Source organism: Lontra canadensis, unplaced genomic scaffold, assembly GCF_010015895.1.
Source record: "Lontra canadensis isolate GAN:19392208 unplaced genomic scaffold, GSC_riverotter_1.0 scaffold24, whole genome shotgun sequence".
NCBI lineage: Eukaryota > Metazoa > Chordata > Mammalia > Carnivora > Mustelidae > Lontra > Lontra canadensis.
Window position 1 is genome coordinate 10,973,858 of NW_022631018.1, and position 16,539 is coordinate 10,990,396.

The 16,539-nt window shown below is 38.2% G+C and overlaps 1 protein-coding gene across 2 annotated transcripts in view; it reads left to right on the top strand.

The window, feature by feature from the left end:
* The window catches only part of INTS7 (integrator complex subunit 7), a 91,482-nt gene that overhangs the window by 45,826 nt on the left and 29,117 nt on the right, over nucleotides 1-16,539 (top strand). For both annotated transcript variants that reach the window (XM_032862801.1, XM_032862802.1), the window contains 5 exons: nucleotides 2,983-3,100; nucleotides 8,097-8,231; nucleotides 10,877-10,974; nucleotides 13,492-13,731; nucleotides 15,529-15,666. In XM_032862801.1, the coding sequence (XP_032718692.1) occupies nucleotides 2,983-3,100; nucleotides 8,097-8,231; nucleotides 10,877-10,974; nucleotides 13,492-13,731; nucleotides 15,529-15,666 (729 nt within the window). The remainder of the gene's footprint in view (nucleotides 1-2,982; nucleotides 3,101-8,096; nucleotides 8,232-10,876; nucleotides 10,975-13,491; nucleotides 13,732-15,528; nucleotides 15,667-16,539) is intronic.

The window sequence follows — 16,539 nt, forward strand, 5'->3', positions numbered from 1 at the left end:
TACTGCTGAGTGACAAGAAATTAGAAGATAACATGGCAAATGATTTTATCAAAAATTTTTCCAACACTTTCTCTCAATTTTTGAAATGGTAAAATTCTTTTTGCTTTTTAAAAATTATTAATACTGTTATCATAAATGTCTCACATATGCCTTCTCGATTATCCCAAAAGGTTAAATATCTCTTAATACACAGAACACTCTATGACATAATTTTGAATACTTACCAATACAAGACATAATCCTTAACTTCTGGGGCTATTTGGCTGAGGATTTTATTCCTAAATATAAGCTAATTAACAGCATAAGGCAGGATAATTTCAGCAGTAAGACATAGGTAAATGGAAATGGCTTAAGTATTTGAATAAATAAATAAGACTATGATATTACTTAAACGCAATCACTCTTTTAAAAACTGCTTTCTTTTGCACTTCAAAACCAGCCTCTGTGTCTGCATTTCTTTCTTTGTCCTTCACTCTTTCTTTAATACACTGGCCTTTAGATCTGTTCCATTACTTTCACTTAGGCATTTCACACAACACCAGTGGTCTTAGTGCTAAATCCAGAGGCTTGTCTGCCATTGTCATCTTTCCTTTTAGTGTATTTGTACTGTCAGCCTTACCCATTCTCTGATTTCTTTGCACTAAACGGTCCTCGCTCATTTCTTCCACTGCCAGAACTGCATCCTGTCTGGACTCCCCACGGCCCCTTCTCTTCGGAATTGCGTCTTTGAGTCTAGGTGCTTCCGCCCATTTACTCTCTGCCGTTCTGACGGCGTCCCCTCCCATCAGTGTGGGCATTCTCCAGCAATCTGGTCCTTCTCCCTAAGCTTCTGAACTGCTCTTCAGTGTAGTAGCGTGTGGGGCTTGCAAAGCTCTTTGACTCTCAGGAGCTTTTCCACTTGTATTTTATTTTAAAATTATTTTTTGTGCCAACATGTTCATGTGTCAGAATTCAAAAGCTGCAAAAAGATATATATCAAGTATTTCCCACTTACTTTTCTGCCATCCACTCACTCCTTTGCCCAGTAGCAAACCAATGCCTAATTTCTTTCATGTTTTTCCAGAGATGTTTTATATGAAAACAACAGTTCTGCAGGGCGTCTGGGTAGCTTAGCCGGTTAAGTGTCCGTCCAGCTTGTGATTTCCGCTCAGGTCATGATCTCTTGGGTCACTCACTTAAACCGTGTCAGGCTCCGCACTCAGTGGGGAGTCTGCTTAAGGTTCTCTTCCCTCTGTCTCTCTCCCCACTCCACACTTTCTCTCTCAAATAAATAAACCTTTAAAAAAAAAAAAAGAAAGAAAACAATTCTGTATAAATCTTTACCCCCATTTTATAGACAAAGAAGTTGAGACTCAGGGATTTCAGTCATTGGCTCAGATCACAGAAATGGTCAGTGGCAGAGCCAGAATTCTGATGCGAGTCTTCCAGTTAAAAATCTCTTACGTGTCAGATTCAAAATGCCTGGTAGATATTTCTTCCCGGATTTCATATTTTTTCCTATTTCTGTCCTTCCTCTGAAATTAGCTTATCCCCATAATTCTCAGTCTTCATAAATGGAATCAACATTCTCTGGTCATCAGGTTTGAAATTTTGTAATAGTCACTGAGTCCTTCTTGTTGATTCCCTCATAGGTCGTTAGTTTCAACGTTCACCCTCTACTCTCCATGCTGACCCTTAATCTGTAGTTCAGGCCGTTGTCCATCAGCACCTGCCTGGATTACTGCCCTGGGCTGTAGGTTGGCTTCTTGGCCCTCACCTGTTTATCTTCCCTCACGCTTTCAATAATGTTATTCCTCTCTAGTGGCTTCCTTTTTCCTTTCCCATTAAGCTTAAATTACTCTGCCTAACTTCTAGGGCCATCTTTAATTTGGCCTAATCTTCCCTATTCAATGTTTCTCTCTCTTAGCCTTCATCCCCTTTGGACATATCTCTTGTTAGGGCACAGATAAATACTCCATATTCTGGAGTATTAATTTAGCCGGGCAGTTATGTGACCATTTATATGACATGTCCTAAGAGTAGATGTGCAGGATAAGGCAAGAGTCACCGGAGCACATATCCATAGTTTTCGTTACTGAAAAAAACATAAGCATCTTGTTTCTGGTAGTTCTTCAGACCGCATTAGTCAGGAGTAGAGTGAATGATCCGAAATGGGGGAAGATAGACGGTACATTCACTTACATACAAAATAGATTGCCATTCTCTGTTATTTAAAAAAAAAAACCATATATGAACTAATATTTGTATGTCTACATGAAGCAAAGTATACTGGATGTTCGTGCATAATTTCCAGTGGGCTTAATAAAAAAAATCAGTCATGAGGGACACTTGGGTGGCTCATTCAGTTAGGCATCTGCCTTTGGCTGGGGTCATTATCCCAGCATCCTGGGATCGAGTCCCATATCAGGCTTCCTACTCAGCAGGGAGCCTGCTTCTCCCTCTGCCTGCCACTCCCTCTGTGTTTATACCCTCGCTTTCTCTCTCTCACTCTCTCTGGAGATAAATTTTTTTAAAAAAGCAAAGCGCATTAAAAAAATCAGTCATGATGACTTTTTTTAAATAGACTTTATTCTTCAGAATGGGTGTAGATTTACAGAAAAATAGAAAAGATGGTACAGAGGGTTGCTGCACACCCCACACCCAATTTCTCCTGTCATTGGCCTTTGACATTAGTGTAGCAACATGTGTTAAAATTAATAAACCAGTGGTGGTACATTATTATTATTATTATTAACCAAAGTTCATCCTTTGTTCTGGTTGCTTTAGTTTTTACTTAGGGTCCTTTTTCGATTCCAGGATCCCATCTAGGAAACTGCATTATATTTCGCTAACAAGTCTCCTGATAGTCTTCTTGGCTGTGGCAGTTTGCAGTTTTTTATTATGGGCAAAAAGATGGATCTTTCTAAAAGCTAGAACACTTACAATAAGTGGACAGTTTTAAGGTATTTCAACTTCTGTGTTCCCTTTTCTTCTGTATTCCAGGCACTCTGTGAATGTGCCCTCCAGACTCCTTATGACAGCCTGAAACTCGGGATGCTGTCTGTCCTTTCCACACTGTCAGGGACCATTGCCATCAAACATTACTTCAGCATAGCTTCAGGTAAGGAGAAGAAAGGAGAGGACATATGGATAACGTGCTTTTCTCCTATTGATGGTTCTGGTGGTTTCTTCTGTAAAGCCTTAGAATCTAGAACAGTTTCAGTCTTGTACTCTGTTTATATGCCAGTGACTTATATGCAAATGATTTCTTCACTAATGCCTGTGGTCATAACATTTTGCATCCTTGATCATAATTCAAGGGTATTTTCTTTTCTAGATTTGCCCTGTTTTGAATTATATGTACATAAAACAATATTTTCAAGGCTACTTAACGTAGCTTGTTTGCTTTTGTATGTCTCTGAGTCCAAGTGCCCTTTGGATTTAAGTACATTTCAAAGGCCAGATGGTGGCGAATTTTAAAAGCAAATGTCACAAACCTTCTTTTAGGTATATGTTACCCTTTGGAAAACGATTAAAATAAAACTTTACCCCAGTTCGATAACACTTTCCTGGTTGCCTATTACAGATGGGTTAGCTTCCAAGTGCCTTTATTACACTTGATCTTAGCCAAAATGCGGAGAAGCCATCAAAGTGCCTTTATTAATGCCCGTTGAGGAGCTTGCCTACCTAACAGACACGGCTGAAGTGTTCTGTTTTGTTTTAATGTGGGTTTTGTGGGATCTCTATTGCTTCCTGTTTTAGTCCATTAATTTGAGTTGAGGGAATTAAACAACTGCAGTGTCCCTTTGTCCTTTTTATGGCTTCACAGCATGTGAGCTTGCTGGGTAAAGGGATTCCCTCTCTATATATAAGGCTTGATAGGAAGATGAAAATACCTGGTACTCTGTTTGCCAGGCCTCCCTCCCAGCTAGGGTGCCACATGTGGCCTGGACTCAGCTGCCATGTCATACCACAGGCTGAACTGAGAGCCAGTAACGATAAGAATTTGTTCTAGTGCTAGAGCAGTGACTGGGGCCACACGTTTCTGGGGCCTCCTGTAGCGGGGGGCATCTGCTCTGTCACAGAACCTCTGGCAGTGACATGGCGGAATCCGCACAGTGGTGGTAATGCCTTCACTGAACTAATTCTGTGCGTGGTTTGGTCTGTGATCTCGGTCGCTTTTCCTGTCATTTTCTGAACTTCGTTTTCTAGCCTTGCCAGTAATTCTGTGAGGTATTTCTGTGTCAGTTATCTACTGCTTTGCAATAAGTCACCTCAAAACTTAGTGGCTTAAGGGACACATCAGTGGCTCAGTCGGTTAAGCATCCGTCTTCAGCTCAGGTCATGATCCCAGGGTTCTGGGACTGAGTCCCACATCAGGCTTCTTGCGCAGAGGGGAGCCTGCTGCTTCTTCTCCCTCTGCCATTCCCCAACTTGTGTGCTCTCTTTCTCTAACAAATAAATAAATAAAATATTAAAAAAACAAAAACAAACAGTGCCTTAAAACCATCACTGTTATATTTGCTCTGATTCTGCATATCAGAAGTTTTGACTGGTCTCAGCTGGGTCCTTCTCCCAATCTCACGTGGGCTTTTACTTGTAAGACTGCAGTCATCTGGAACCTTGACCATTCTGGATGGTCTTGGGGGTCTCATTCACCACCTGGAGGTTGAAAATCTTCCAGCAGAGCAGCTTGGTTCTCCTCCTCCTGACTCAGCAGGCTATCTTGGCCTTGTTTATGTCATGGTCTCAGGATTCTAGCAGCAGTCAAAAGGAGGCAAGCCACCAGGGACCCATAAGCATTTCTTAGTCTTTTGCTTGCACATTTCTTAATGTCTCAATAGCCAGAGCAAGTGACATGGCCAAGCCCAGATAAGTGGGGACATAAACACCTCTTGAGGCAAGGAATTAGAAAATTGCGTTGCAAAGGGGCATGCCTACAAGGCACGGGATGTATTATCACAGCCCTTTTTATCAACAATCTATCATATACCCATTTTACTTTTGAAGAATTCTTCTGCATAAATCAGCCAGTCTCATTTTCTCAGCTTATAGTTAATATCCCTGACTGATGTCCTACTTTAAAAGAAGCTGCAGGAGTATCAATTATATCTTATAATTTATAAGTGTCTTCCCATGGAAAGTCTCATTGCTTCTGTTCAAGTAGCCTTTCAAGCAAAGCACATTGAAAGTTTATAAGTATTAAAATTGAGGCTTACAAAGTTTCAACGATATGTCCGAAGTCACATGCTTAGTGACATGCCTTAGTCTAGACCTGAACCCAAAGGTTCTGACCCAGTGTTCATTTTTATACTAAACGGGCCTAGAAGCAGAATGACTTTCTTTTTCTTTATTTTCTAATTCCAGAGTCATTTGTAAGCCTTTGTCAGGTTATAATATTCAATCACTCTTGAGCTTTGTCCTTTTTTTGAATTTTAAATTTTATTAAATTGCAGTTTGTATATGGAATTAAGCAAAAGGCTTAAATAACCAGACTAGGTAATGTTCACAAGAAATGAAAGTCAAGGATTTTCCAAAATTAGATTTTCCCTTAGGCAAAAGTATGTTTTCATTGATTAGATTTTTTTCAGTATAAGCAAGATTGTTTATAAAACAAACTTAAATTTAGTGTCTAAATTATCACTAACAAATGGCTTTTAAGCATATAAGATGTTCAGTATTACACATACCTAAGAAAAATACCAAAAAAAAAAAAAACCCCACTAAAATACTTTACCAATCTGTCAGATTGGCAAAGATTCAGAAGTTTGATAACATGCTTTTTTAACAGTGGTAGGTGAACAGCCATTCATTCATTGTTGGTGGGGTTGTGAATTATTAAATGTCTGCATAGGTGATTTGGAAGTATTCATCAAAATTACCAATGACCCAGAAATTCCAGTTCTAGGAGTTGAACCTACTAGTATAGTCACACATTTGAGAAATGACAGAGGTATAAGGTTATTCATAGCATCATAGTATGTAATATCGAAACATTGTCCATCAGCAGGGATGTAGTAGAATAAAAAGAAATCCATCAACAGGGATCTCATTAAAGAAATTATGATACACAACTGCAATAGAAGTCAGTATAATTTATTAAAGAATATACGGCATGAAATAATCTACACGATATGTTTAAAGGGCAATAAAGAAAGATATAAAACTGTGGAAAAAGGAAAAAGAAATTGAGAATGTGTGCTTGCAAATGTACAGACTCTGGAACGATACACAAGGAGCTGATAACATTGGGTGCATGAGGAAGACTTTTCACTCCCTGACTTTCTAGCTTTTTCTACTATTTATTGAAACTTTAGAACCAGGTGAATTTATCTGAGTAAATAATTTTTAAATAAAAAAATTAAAAATAGTTTTGTCCCTAAAATAGTAAACATAAAAAAATGCTGCAAAATATATTTTTAAAGACAGAATATTGGCTACTGTCTACTTATTGTGATTATGTGTGAATTTTTAAATTTCGAATTTTTCTGATTTTTTTTCCAAATTTTCTATGATGAGTCTTCATAGAAAGAAAGAAAAATGCATGTTGCAAAACACGTTTGTAAATCTATTAATGAGTCTGTATTGTCCAGATCACACAGGCAAGACAAAGAATGGAGGAAATATAATTTCTGTAGTCTTGAAAAAGCTTTTCTAATATTTTTCCTATTTTAAAAACACTGAGGGTTTACCTTAGCTAATACTTTTATGTTAAACTGGAAAACACATGTCCCCCACTGTCTGGGATGTTCTTGGTTTATGCCTGTTGTAATTAGGAATTGGATCCCCTTCAGCCTCAAAAAATATGTTCACCTTTGGTGTGAGAGACAAGGTTGAAATCGATGGTAATCGTGGGAAAAATAAGCAAGAATGGAAGAAGGAAAAGCAGGAACAAGAAACTCTGCTAAAAGGCTGAAAAGCTTTAATCTCCTGATTCTTCTTAAAGTTCATTCACTTATACCTGAGAGTTTCTCTACTATAAATACCAATATTCACAACATAAACATTACATTATAGAATTTCAGGTGTGAATTTTGAAAGTTGTTGCAGGGACACCTGGGTGGCTCAGGGGTTAAGCCTCTGCCTTCTCCTTAGGTCACGATCCCGGGGTCCGGGATTGAGTCCTGCAGCAGGCTCTCTGCTCAGCGGGGTGTCTGCTTCTCCCTCCCCTGCTTATTCCTGTGTGCTCACTCTCTGTCCGTCCCGCTCTCAAATAAATAAAATCTTTTAAAAAATAAAAATAAAAAGTTGTAATTTGTAGCATAGAACTTGAGGTATAAAGCACAGGGCATAACTAATACATTTTGTGATCTTAGGGACAAGATGCTTAAAAATCCTAGTTATGCCCTACCCCTACCCCTGGGCTTCAATTTCTTCTGTAAAAATAGGGCATTGAATCACGTGATCCCAGAATTCTTTCCAGTTCTAAAATCATTAATTTCGGGGGTCACTGGCTGGCTCAGGCAGTTAAGCATCTGCCTTCGGCTCAGGTCATGATCCCGGCGTCCCGGGATCAAGCCCCACACTGGGCTCCCTGCTCGGCAGAGAGCCTGCTTCTCCCTCTGCCCCTTACCTGGCTCGTGCTCTTTCTCGCGCATGCTCTCTCTCAAATACATAAAATCTTTTATAAGTAAATAAATAAATAAAATCATGAATTCTGTGTAAACCTTTTGCAATGTAACTATCTGCCAGCCATTGAGGTGGGAAAAGCAAACTTAAAAATTTTTGTTTCTTGTTTTCTTTCCTCTCTTGAAGGTAAGTTTTACTTGATAAGAGGCCTAAAAGTGACATCCATTTTAATGAGAATCTGTTTGCACTCCCAAGATAAAGTCTTTAGTTTTTTTGGCTTTGCTATGTTCCTTGGTCAGTTTTTGTTAATATTTTTGTGGGAAAGTCCTATATTATTTTAGATCCTAATCAGTATAGACTATTAAGAGATACCCTATTCTAAGTTCCTTGACAGAAGAAATAGGAATGATGGTTTATGTGGATGACAGAGTAAAAGTAGATGGGGTACAGGTTTTCTCTTAAAAATGAGAACAATGAACCTATACATTGAACTGCTTTTGAACTTTGTAAGTGAATTAAGTCTGTGCTACTTTTCCCTTCTTGTTTAGGAAATGTGGGTTCTTCCCCCAGATCCTCTGACTTGGTCAGATTAGCCCAAGAGTGCTGTTACCATAATAACAGGGGCATTGCAGCTCATGGAGTACGAGTCCTAACTAACATAACAGTCTCTTGTCAAGAAAAAGGTAAGTTTGATCAGGACAGATACTAGGTATAAACTTTTGGATTGAAGTTTGGGTGGAATGTGCGTGTGTGTGTAATCCCTCCTTTTTAGCACATACGCTTGCCTCCTAAAGTCTTCTTAGAGCAGGTTTTCTCAAAACTACTTAATCCTATGAAAAATAAAAGTATATATATATGAGGGCCTTGGGATTGGGATTAGGAAATGGAAAGGTTTCATGGAGCATTTCCCATTTCCTCCCAGTGCTTCACTTTGCACGCATGGTGCTGTGGGTAGGGAGTGCTTATGACTGCCCTGTGGTGTGAAAATTGGTTCACATATACAAAAACCTGGAAAATTTAAAGAAAAAATACCTTAAGTTATCAAGGGGCTTAAGTAACAAATAGTTTGACCTAGGGGCAAATGAATTAACAGAGTAATATGAATTAAATTTGCTAGAATTTGTCTCTAAGTATTTAAAACATCAAACTGATTTGCGTGATTTAGGATGTGAATAGAAAATAATGCTTATATTTTATCGTATTCTTAATATTTTTGACCTAAAGGCTTGAATAAGTTCAAGCTGGTATTCAAAAACAGAAATGCATTTTGGATGTTTCTTCTGTTCCGGTGTTCATTTTGATCTCCATTAAGGATCATAAGTGGGGAATCTTATCCCCACTAGACATCAGCACTACTCATTCCTAGTACCTGTTTTTTTTCTAGTGCTCTGACCTTCACTAGACTTAACACTGTCAAGTCCTACACTAACTCAGGTGACATTTCTTTAAAATTGTTCTTTAAATGCTGATTCTTAATTGAATAATTAAACCTGTTTTATTTTTTATATAGTAATGAATATTTTCTACCATGTAACATAGAAAACTGTGTGTTCTCAAAGCTCATATATATATTGACCTTAATATGGTTAATATATTCAGAATTTTCTAGAACTTCTAGAGAAATGTTAGGCCTAAGGTAGTAGAAAGATGCTATAGGACTGCTATTACATAGAGACACCTTAAGAGGTTTGTTCTTTGTGGTCTGACTTAAAACATTAATAAGGTTATGCGGGGTTTTCATTACTTCCTAAAAGGGTTTCAGTTTTCATTAGAAGGTTACACTGTAGGTGAAAGTGAACAAGCATAATTTATATCTAGTTAGGAAGATTAAAAATTTACATCTTGTTAGGAAGATTTATGTCTGGTTAGGAAGGTAATACATGGTTTGCTGTTCCTAGTATTTTCCTCAGCTAAGCTGATGACACTGTTTTCAGTTATGTTTTATTTATACCTTTGTGGCTTTAGCTCTTGATTTAATGTGGGTATACATACCTTTTTCTTTTAATATTAGTTTTGGGTGTACAATATAATGATTTGATATTTGTATATATTGTGAAATGATCACCACAGTCTAGTTTAACATCAGTCACCATACATAGTTATAAAATTTTTTTCTTGCGATGAAAACTTTTAAGATCTACTCTCTTAACTTTCAAATATGAATTACAGTATTATTAATCATACTTGCCATGCTATGCTCATTTTATAACCAGAAGTTTGCACCTCTCAACTCCTTTCTCCCAGTTTGCCTACCACCTGCTTCGGGCAATCACCAGTCTGTTCTCTATACCTTGAGCTCAGTTTTTATTTGCTTGTTTGTTTTAGATTCCTCATGTAGGTAAAATCATACGGTGTTTGTCATTTTCTGTCTGACTTATTTCACTTAACATAATGCCTTCAAGATCAATCCATGTTGTCTCAAATGGCAGGTTTTCCTTCTTTTTATGGCTGAGTAATACTCCTTTGTGTATCAGTACCACATTTTCTTGATCCATTCACCCACTGGTGGACTCCTAAGTTGCTTCCCTATCTTGGCTATTATGAATAATGCTGTAATGAACATGGGGGTGTGTATGTCTTTGTGAGTTAGTATTTTCATCTTCTTTGGGCAGATACCTGGAAGTGGAATTGCTGGGTCGTATGGCAGTTCTGTGTTTAGTTTTCTGGGGAGCGTCTACACCGTCTTCCATAGCAGCTGCCTCATTTTGCATCCCCACCATCAGTGCACAAGGTTCCCTTTTCTCCACATCCTTGCCAGCTTGTTACTTCTTGTCTTTTTGATAATAGCCGTTCTAACAGGTATGAGGTGATACCTCGTGGTCGTTTTGATTTGCATTTCCCTGGTGATTGGTGATGTTGAGCACTTTTTCATGTACCTATTGGCATTTGGAGATCTTCTTCAGAAAAATGTCTCTTCGGGTCCTCTGCCCAGTTTTTAATTGGATGGATTGTTTTTTTTTTGCTGTTGACTTATATGAGTTCTTTATATATTTTGGGTATTAACCCGTACCAGATACATGATTTGCAAATATTTACTTCCATTTTCATTTTGTTGATGGTTTCCTTTGCTGTGCAGAAGCCTTTTAGTTTTATAAAATGTATATATTTTTGGAATCGTCAGTAAAGTAGTGGAAAAACAGAAGTCCGAAGATAGCCTTTACATTTCAGAAGTAATGGCACATGTACTTTTTCAAGAAGGTTAGCTTTACACATGGCATAGTTTCTTACATCTTCGACTCCTTAATGTTTTCTCCTTCTAAGTGCGTGTGTGTGTGTGTATTTAATCTTCTCTCCTTGACCGCTGTAAACCGTAGTGTTTTTCTTCTAGACCTTTTGGCACTGGAACAGGATGCTGTCTTTGGCCTGGAATCCCTTCTGGTACTTTGTAGTCAAGATGATAGTCCAGGTGCTCAAGCCACTTTAAAGGTGAAAATATCACTTATTTTAATATAATGCCTATTTTTATTGTCTAAACTAGGGATTGGCAATCTCTCTGTAAAGGACCAGATAGTAAATATTTTAAGTTTTATAGGCTGTATAGTCTTTGTCACAACTACTTAATTCTGCAGTTGTAGGACGAAGTAGCCGTTGGCAGTGTGTCAGGGAACATATAGGCAGCGTGGTGGTGTGGCAGTAAAACTTCATTATAAAATGAGGCCGGAGTTGGCCAAAGGGCAGTGCTTTGTCAACCCCAGCTCAAACAAACATTTACCCTTGATCTTCACTTTTCAAACTATCCCATTGACCATTTTTTTTTCCGAAGGATAGACAAAGTAAAAATCTGAGCTTTGGCCTGAGTCGACAGTGTTTATTAAGTTGTAAATACATATGAAAGTCCTGGACAATATAAACCAAAGGGAAATGGGCAGAGCTCCAGTACTTTACGAAGTTCATAATCTGAGGTGACACTGATAGGAGATATTTAAGATTTATTATAATATTTTTATTATATTTAAAATACTAGAAATATTTAAGACTTAAGAATATGAAATGAGATTACTCTTATTGGAGTGAGATATGAAATATAATTTGTAATGGTACAAAATTAAGAAGAGTAGGATTAGTGTGATTTGAAGGAAGTCATAACTTCGTTTTAGCATGTTAAAGGAAGTTTTGATGTCATACTGATGAAGAGTAAAGATATGAATACCATTAAGTAAAAGCTGGTAAGAAGTGGAAAGTAGGCAATATGTGTTTGGCAAGTGATTCATCCCCAGAATCCCTTTGGAACCATAATACATTTACTTAAAAGTTTAAAAAAGAGAAAGAGAGAAGGAAAACAAACCAGATCCTTTTCCCACCAATTGTAGGTGTCATGAAACACTGGACTCTGCACAGTGGGACATATATAGATGGTCATGGGGTCCTGGTGTCAGAGCAGTTCCCCATCTGGAGGATACTGACGTTTATCTGAAGGACTAGAGTAGGAATCAGAAGGCACTAAGTTCCTTGGTAGTACAAACAGAAGTGCAGTTCTAACGAGAGGACAGTTGGGAGTGATGCCTTTCAACTGAGGATGTTAGCGAAGATTTGAAAAGGAGTTGTCATCTGAGTTAAGCCTTGAAAGATGGTGTAGAATTTCAGCATTGAGGAAAGATGATTTCAACCCAGGGGAACCACTGTTAAAAAAGGCATGAAAACAGAAATGTACTTGTTTTATTGGAAGAATTGTGAATAATCGACTGTGGCTAGATGACATAATATATAAGACTAGAAAAATAGTTTGCAGTGCTGTCATGGAGGATTTCAGACATCATGCCAAGGAACTTTGTTTTGTTTCTGTAGGTAGTGAGGAGATATTAAAATTTTAAAGTAATGGGCATACTGTGACCTTTGTAATTGTTGTTATTTAATTGTGTCTATTATGTGCCAACTTTGTTGACAACTTGTATATACATTTCTTTCCTTCTTTACAAAAACGCATCTAGTGGAATTTTCCCCCTTTACTACTCATGAGGGGATTAAGACCCAGAAAGATAAAATAACTTGTCGAAAGACATCTAGTTTATCAAGGGCAAGCTGATCTTCAACTCTGGATCAGAATCTTCATATTCTGAAGACATCATTGTGTCTTCCTAACTTACCCTGAAAGCTACATGGCTGTAGTGTGAAGGATGGGTTAATGGGCCCCTCTTTTTAAGAGACTGGAATTAGGAAGAGATTTATATGTGGTAGAGAGAATGGAAAGGACGTGGATATTGAAGACTGGACAAAAGCGGAAATGACTAGATGTGTAGTCGTCAGTTGGCTATGTAAAAGTGAGAGAACTTCTCATTTCTAGTTCTGATGGCTGGGATATTAGTTGATGCCATTAATTAGCCGGAATAGAAGTTCTAAAGCCAATTGGTTTTTTTAAATTTCAGATGAGAAGTAAGAAAATTAGAAGCTTATTCCCCAGTTCTGTGTGCTTAAGAGTCACCTGGGACACCTTTTTGACTTAGTTTTTTTAACTTCAAACTATCAATAACCCAAGTACTTTAAAAAAAAAAAGTGCTAATTCATTAAGTTTTGAATAAGTAGTGTCTGAGAATCTATATTTTTATTAACATCATGGGTGATGCTGGCATAGGTAAGTTTACAAACCATATTGTAGAAGCAATTTTTGAAAAGCCGTGGAAGTGCCGGATAGTGCGATCCCATCTGGCGTGTTTTCACCACTGTGATTTTCTCTTCGGGTCTTTTTTTTTTTTTTTTTAGATTGAAATGAGTGGTTAGTATACAGTCCTGACTTATTTTCATTTTAAACATGGCGCAGTTTTAGATCTTAGTAAGATTCAATACGCCATGTGTTCCTTATGAAGGAAAATGTTATGCCTACAAAAAGACCTTTTCTTGATTTTTCCTATTCCTTGATTTTTCCTAATAACTGTACAGAGTTCTTTCTTTAAAGCTTCAGTTAATACCTTCAGGGTATAACTGGTCTATTTTCTATTCAATGTTCAGATTGCTCTAAATTGTATGGTGAAGTTGGCCAAGGGCAGGCCTCATCTTAGCCAGTCCGTGGTTGAGACCTTGTTGACCCAGCTGCACAGTGCCCAGGATGCTGCCCGGATCCTGATGTGCCATTGCCTGGCAGCCATTGCCATGCAGCTGCCGGTGCTGGGTGACGGCATGCTTGGGGACCTCATGGAGCTCTACAAGGTGATCGGACGATCAGCCACAGACAAACAACAAGAACTTCTGGTAAAGAGCCACTTTTTGAACCTACTGGGGTTGAATAGATCTGGTTGAGTGGGAATTACTTAGTGGGAATTACTTTAGGAAGTCAGTGTTACTGTTTCATTTTACTTAAAAAGATTAAAGTAATTGGGGCACGTGGGTGGCGCAGTTGATTAAGCATTTGACTCTCAATTTCTGCTCAGGTCATGATCTCAGGGTCATGAAATCAAGCCCTCTGTCAGGCACCATGCTCATTGCTCAGTCTGCTTGAGATTCTCTGCTTCTCCCTCTGCCCCTCCCCCTGCTCACTCTCTCAAATAAACAAATCTTTAAAAAAAAAAAGACGACTAAGGTAATTATGTACAATCAAGAGTATGCTGAAGTCAGAATAGAACTGGAACCATGAGCTTTTGACTGTTTCCACCTTTGATCTACAAGGTTCTGTTTAGTTCACATCTAAAACTGCCTTATTCCTAAACCCTGTCAAGTCGGTTTAGTGTACAAAGTGAAAATAAAATTTTTCCTTTCTTGTACAAAGCAAATAATGAACTAAACCCTGTTTTATATACTTTCAAAAATGTAAGTTAAAGACCTAACAATTGACAGCGACCATAAATTAGCCCAAATTGCTTTTTTCCAATTCAGGACCTCTTTAGCTGTTAGAATCCAGTTTAGATTTCCGGATAGTCCTGGGGCTAGGAAAGGTGTGTGCTTAGAAACAGAAGGCTCAGAAGCTGTATAATAATGTTTCGTTGAAAGTTCTCCAAGGCTGAGAGTAGATTTCATTCTAAATAAGCAGAAATGAGATATAAGCCTTAAGTTGGCCACTCCATATTGTGGTCATCCGAATTTAGGGCTTGCAGGAAAACGAAATGAGATTTCTTCCTCAAGCCCGTTTTTATATTTTATCCTCCAGAGGGCGTTGTATAAAAGAGTGCTCCCATCTCATTCCTGTCTTGAAAGGTTGCCCTGATGACCAAGTGGCAGTGGTCATGGGAATGACATCATACAGTTTTCACAATATATATGGACCTTTGTATGTATCAGCCTCAGAATCCTAATAACTTTATTTCTTTTGTTTTTTTTTATTGAAATGGCATTTTATTGAAGTTTATTTTTTATTGAAACGGCATTTTCAACTAGTATTCTTTATCCCCCTTTTCTTAGTACTGTTATGAGCAGTTTTAAATTGTGAAACATAATATTCAAAAAACATAAGGAATAATATGAAAATATTTGCATCCATCACCTAGCTTAAAGGGAAAAATATCCCTAGTCTAGTTAAATCGTACCTCCCTATGTATCTCCCTTACAGTATCTTCTTCCTTCTTCCAGAGGTAACTACTATCCTGAATTTGATGTTCATCTTTCCCATGCATGTTATACATTTACTGGCTTAAAATATATCCTAAGTAATAAGCAGTATTATTTTGCATATCTTTAACTTTATATAAATGTTTCCTTGCTACATGAAATCTTTTGCATGTTGTCTGTCTTTGCCTATTTTGTGTGAATCATCTAGACAGAGAAGTGTACCTCTAGTTTCCCCATTTCTCTACTATAAAATATTTAATCGTGTGATTATATCATAATTTACGTACCTGTATTTATGGGCATTGTTTCTAACTATTTCCTATTGTAAACAATGTCCTGAGCAATGAAATAAATTGCTTAGTGACCTCAAAGTAGGAAATTCACAAATGTCAAAGGAAAACAAATTTGATGGGCTCTAGTTTTTGTCGCATTTTGGGTAAAGTCATCTGTGACATTGGATAAAATTACATGTTTCCTTTATTTCTCTTACTTCTCACTCAATGTTAGGTGAGTTTGGCCACTGTGATTTTTGTGGCCAGTCAGAAAGCACTATCTGCTGAAGTAAAGGCAGTAATTAAGCAGCAGCTTGAAAGTGTCTCCAATGGATGGACTGTTTACCGAATTGCCAGACAAGCATCCAGAATGGTACGTGTTTTCCTTTTCTAGGACCCAGGCTGGCGAAAATGGCAAACCTTAGATTGTGTGATTCTTACCCTAGTCAAAACTGCAAATAAATACGGAACTATGTTTTAGTCATGGGATTGAAAATGATAGTAAAAGAACCTAGTTCTTAACTTTTCTCACTTCCGAATGGTATGTATATTGTTATGGGGCAAGTTCTACAGGATTCCAAAAATATGAGCTCTTTCTGGCTGAAGGTTATAGTGCCACTTCATTTTGCTCTATGCTCTCATATCCACAGTCGCCTCCCAGCCACCACTTCTGTCCTCCAGTCTTTCTTCCCCTCTCTCCCCAGCTTTGTCATTTTTACACGGGGACGGGGGCAAGTTTTGGTATGCTGTTCCTTTCTCAGCCATGTGGAAAGCCTACCAATTTTTATTTTGTTTGAGAGGAAATACAGAGCTTGGGTAATACAGAAATCCTTTGGATATAAGTCCACATAGCAACGCTTGGGAAGCATTATTCTAGGTATTGTAATGCATGTTCTCATTTTACCTCGGTTCTCAGATAGTGGGGGTTAGGGCAGGACAGTTCTTTGTTAAACCCAACACCCCCAAGCGTCCAGGTGCTGTAGGGCATTTAGCATCCCTGGCCCCCAGGCCTTCCGTGGCACTCACCTTTCCCCCACCAGCTCCCCTCCCCAGTCATTCCAGAGGCGGGTGCGGTACTTCTGCTTCTGATAATCACTTCGGGGAACTTGCTGGAGTTCCCCGCCCGTCCCCGCCCCACTAACTAGCTCATACAGAGTGACATACACTAAATGTTCACGCTGTCTATAGTTTGAACTAAAATTCTAGACTTGAGTTATGGTGAATTCCATTTATTTTCTCTTTGGAA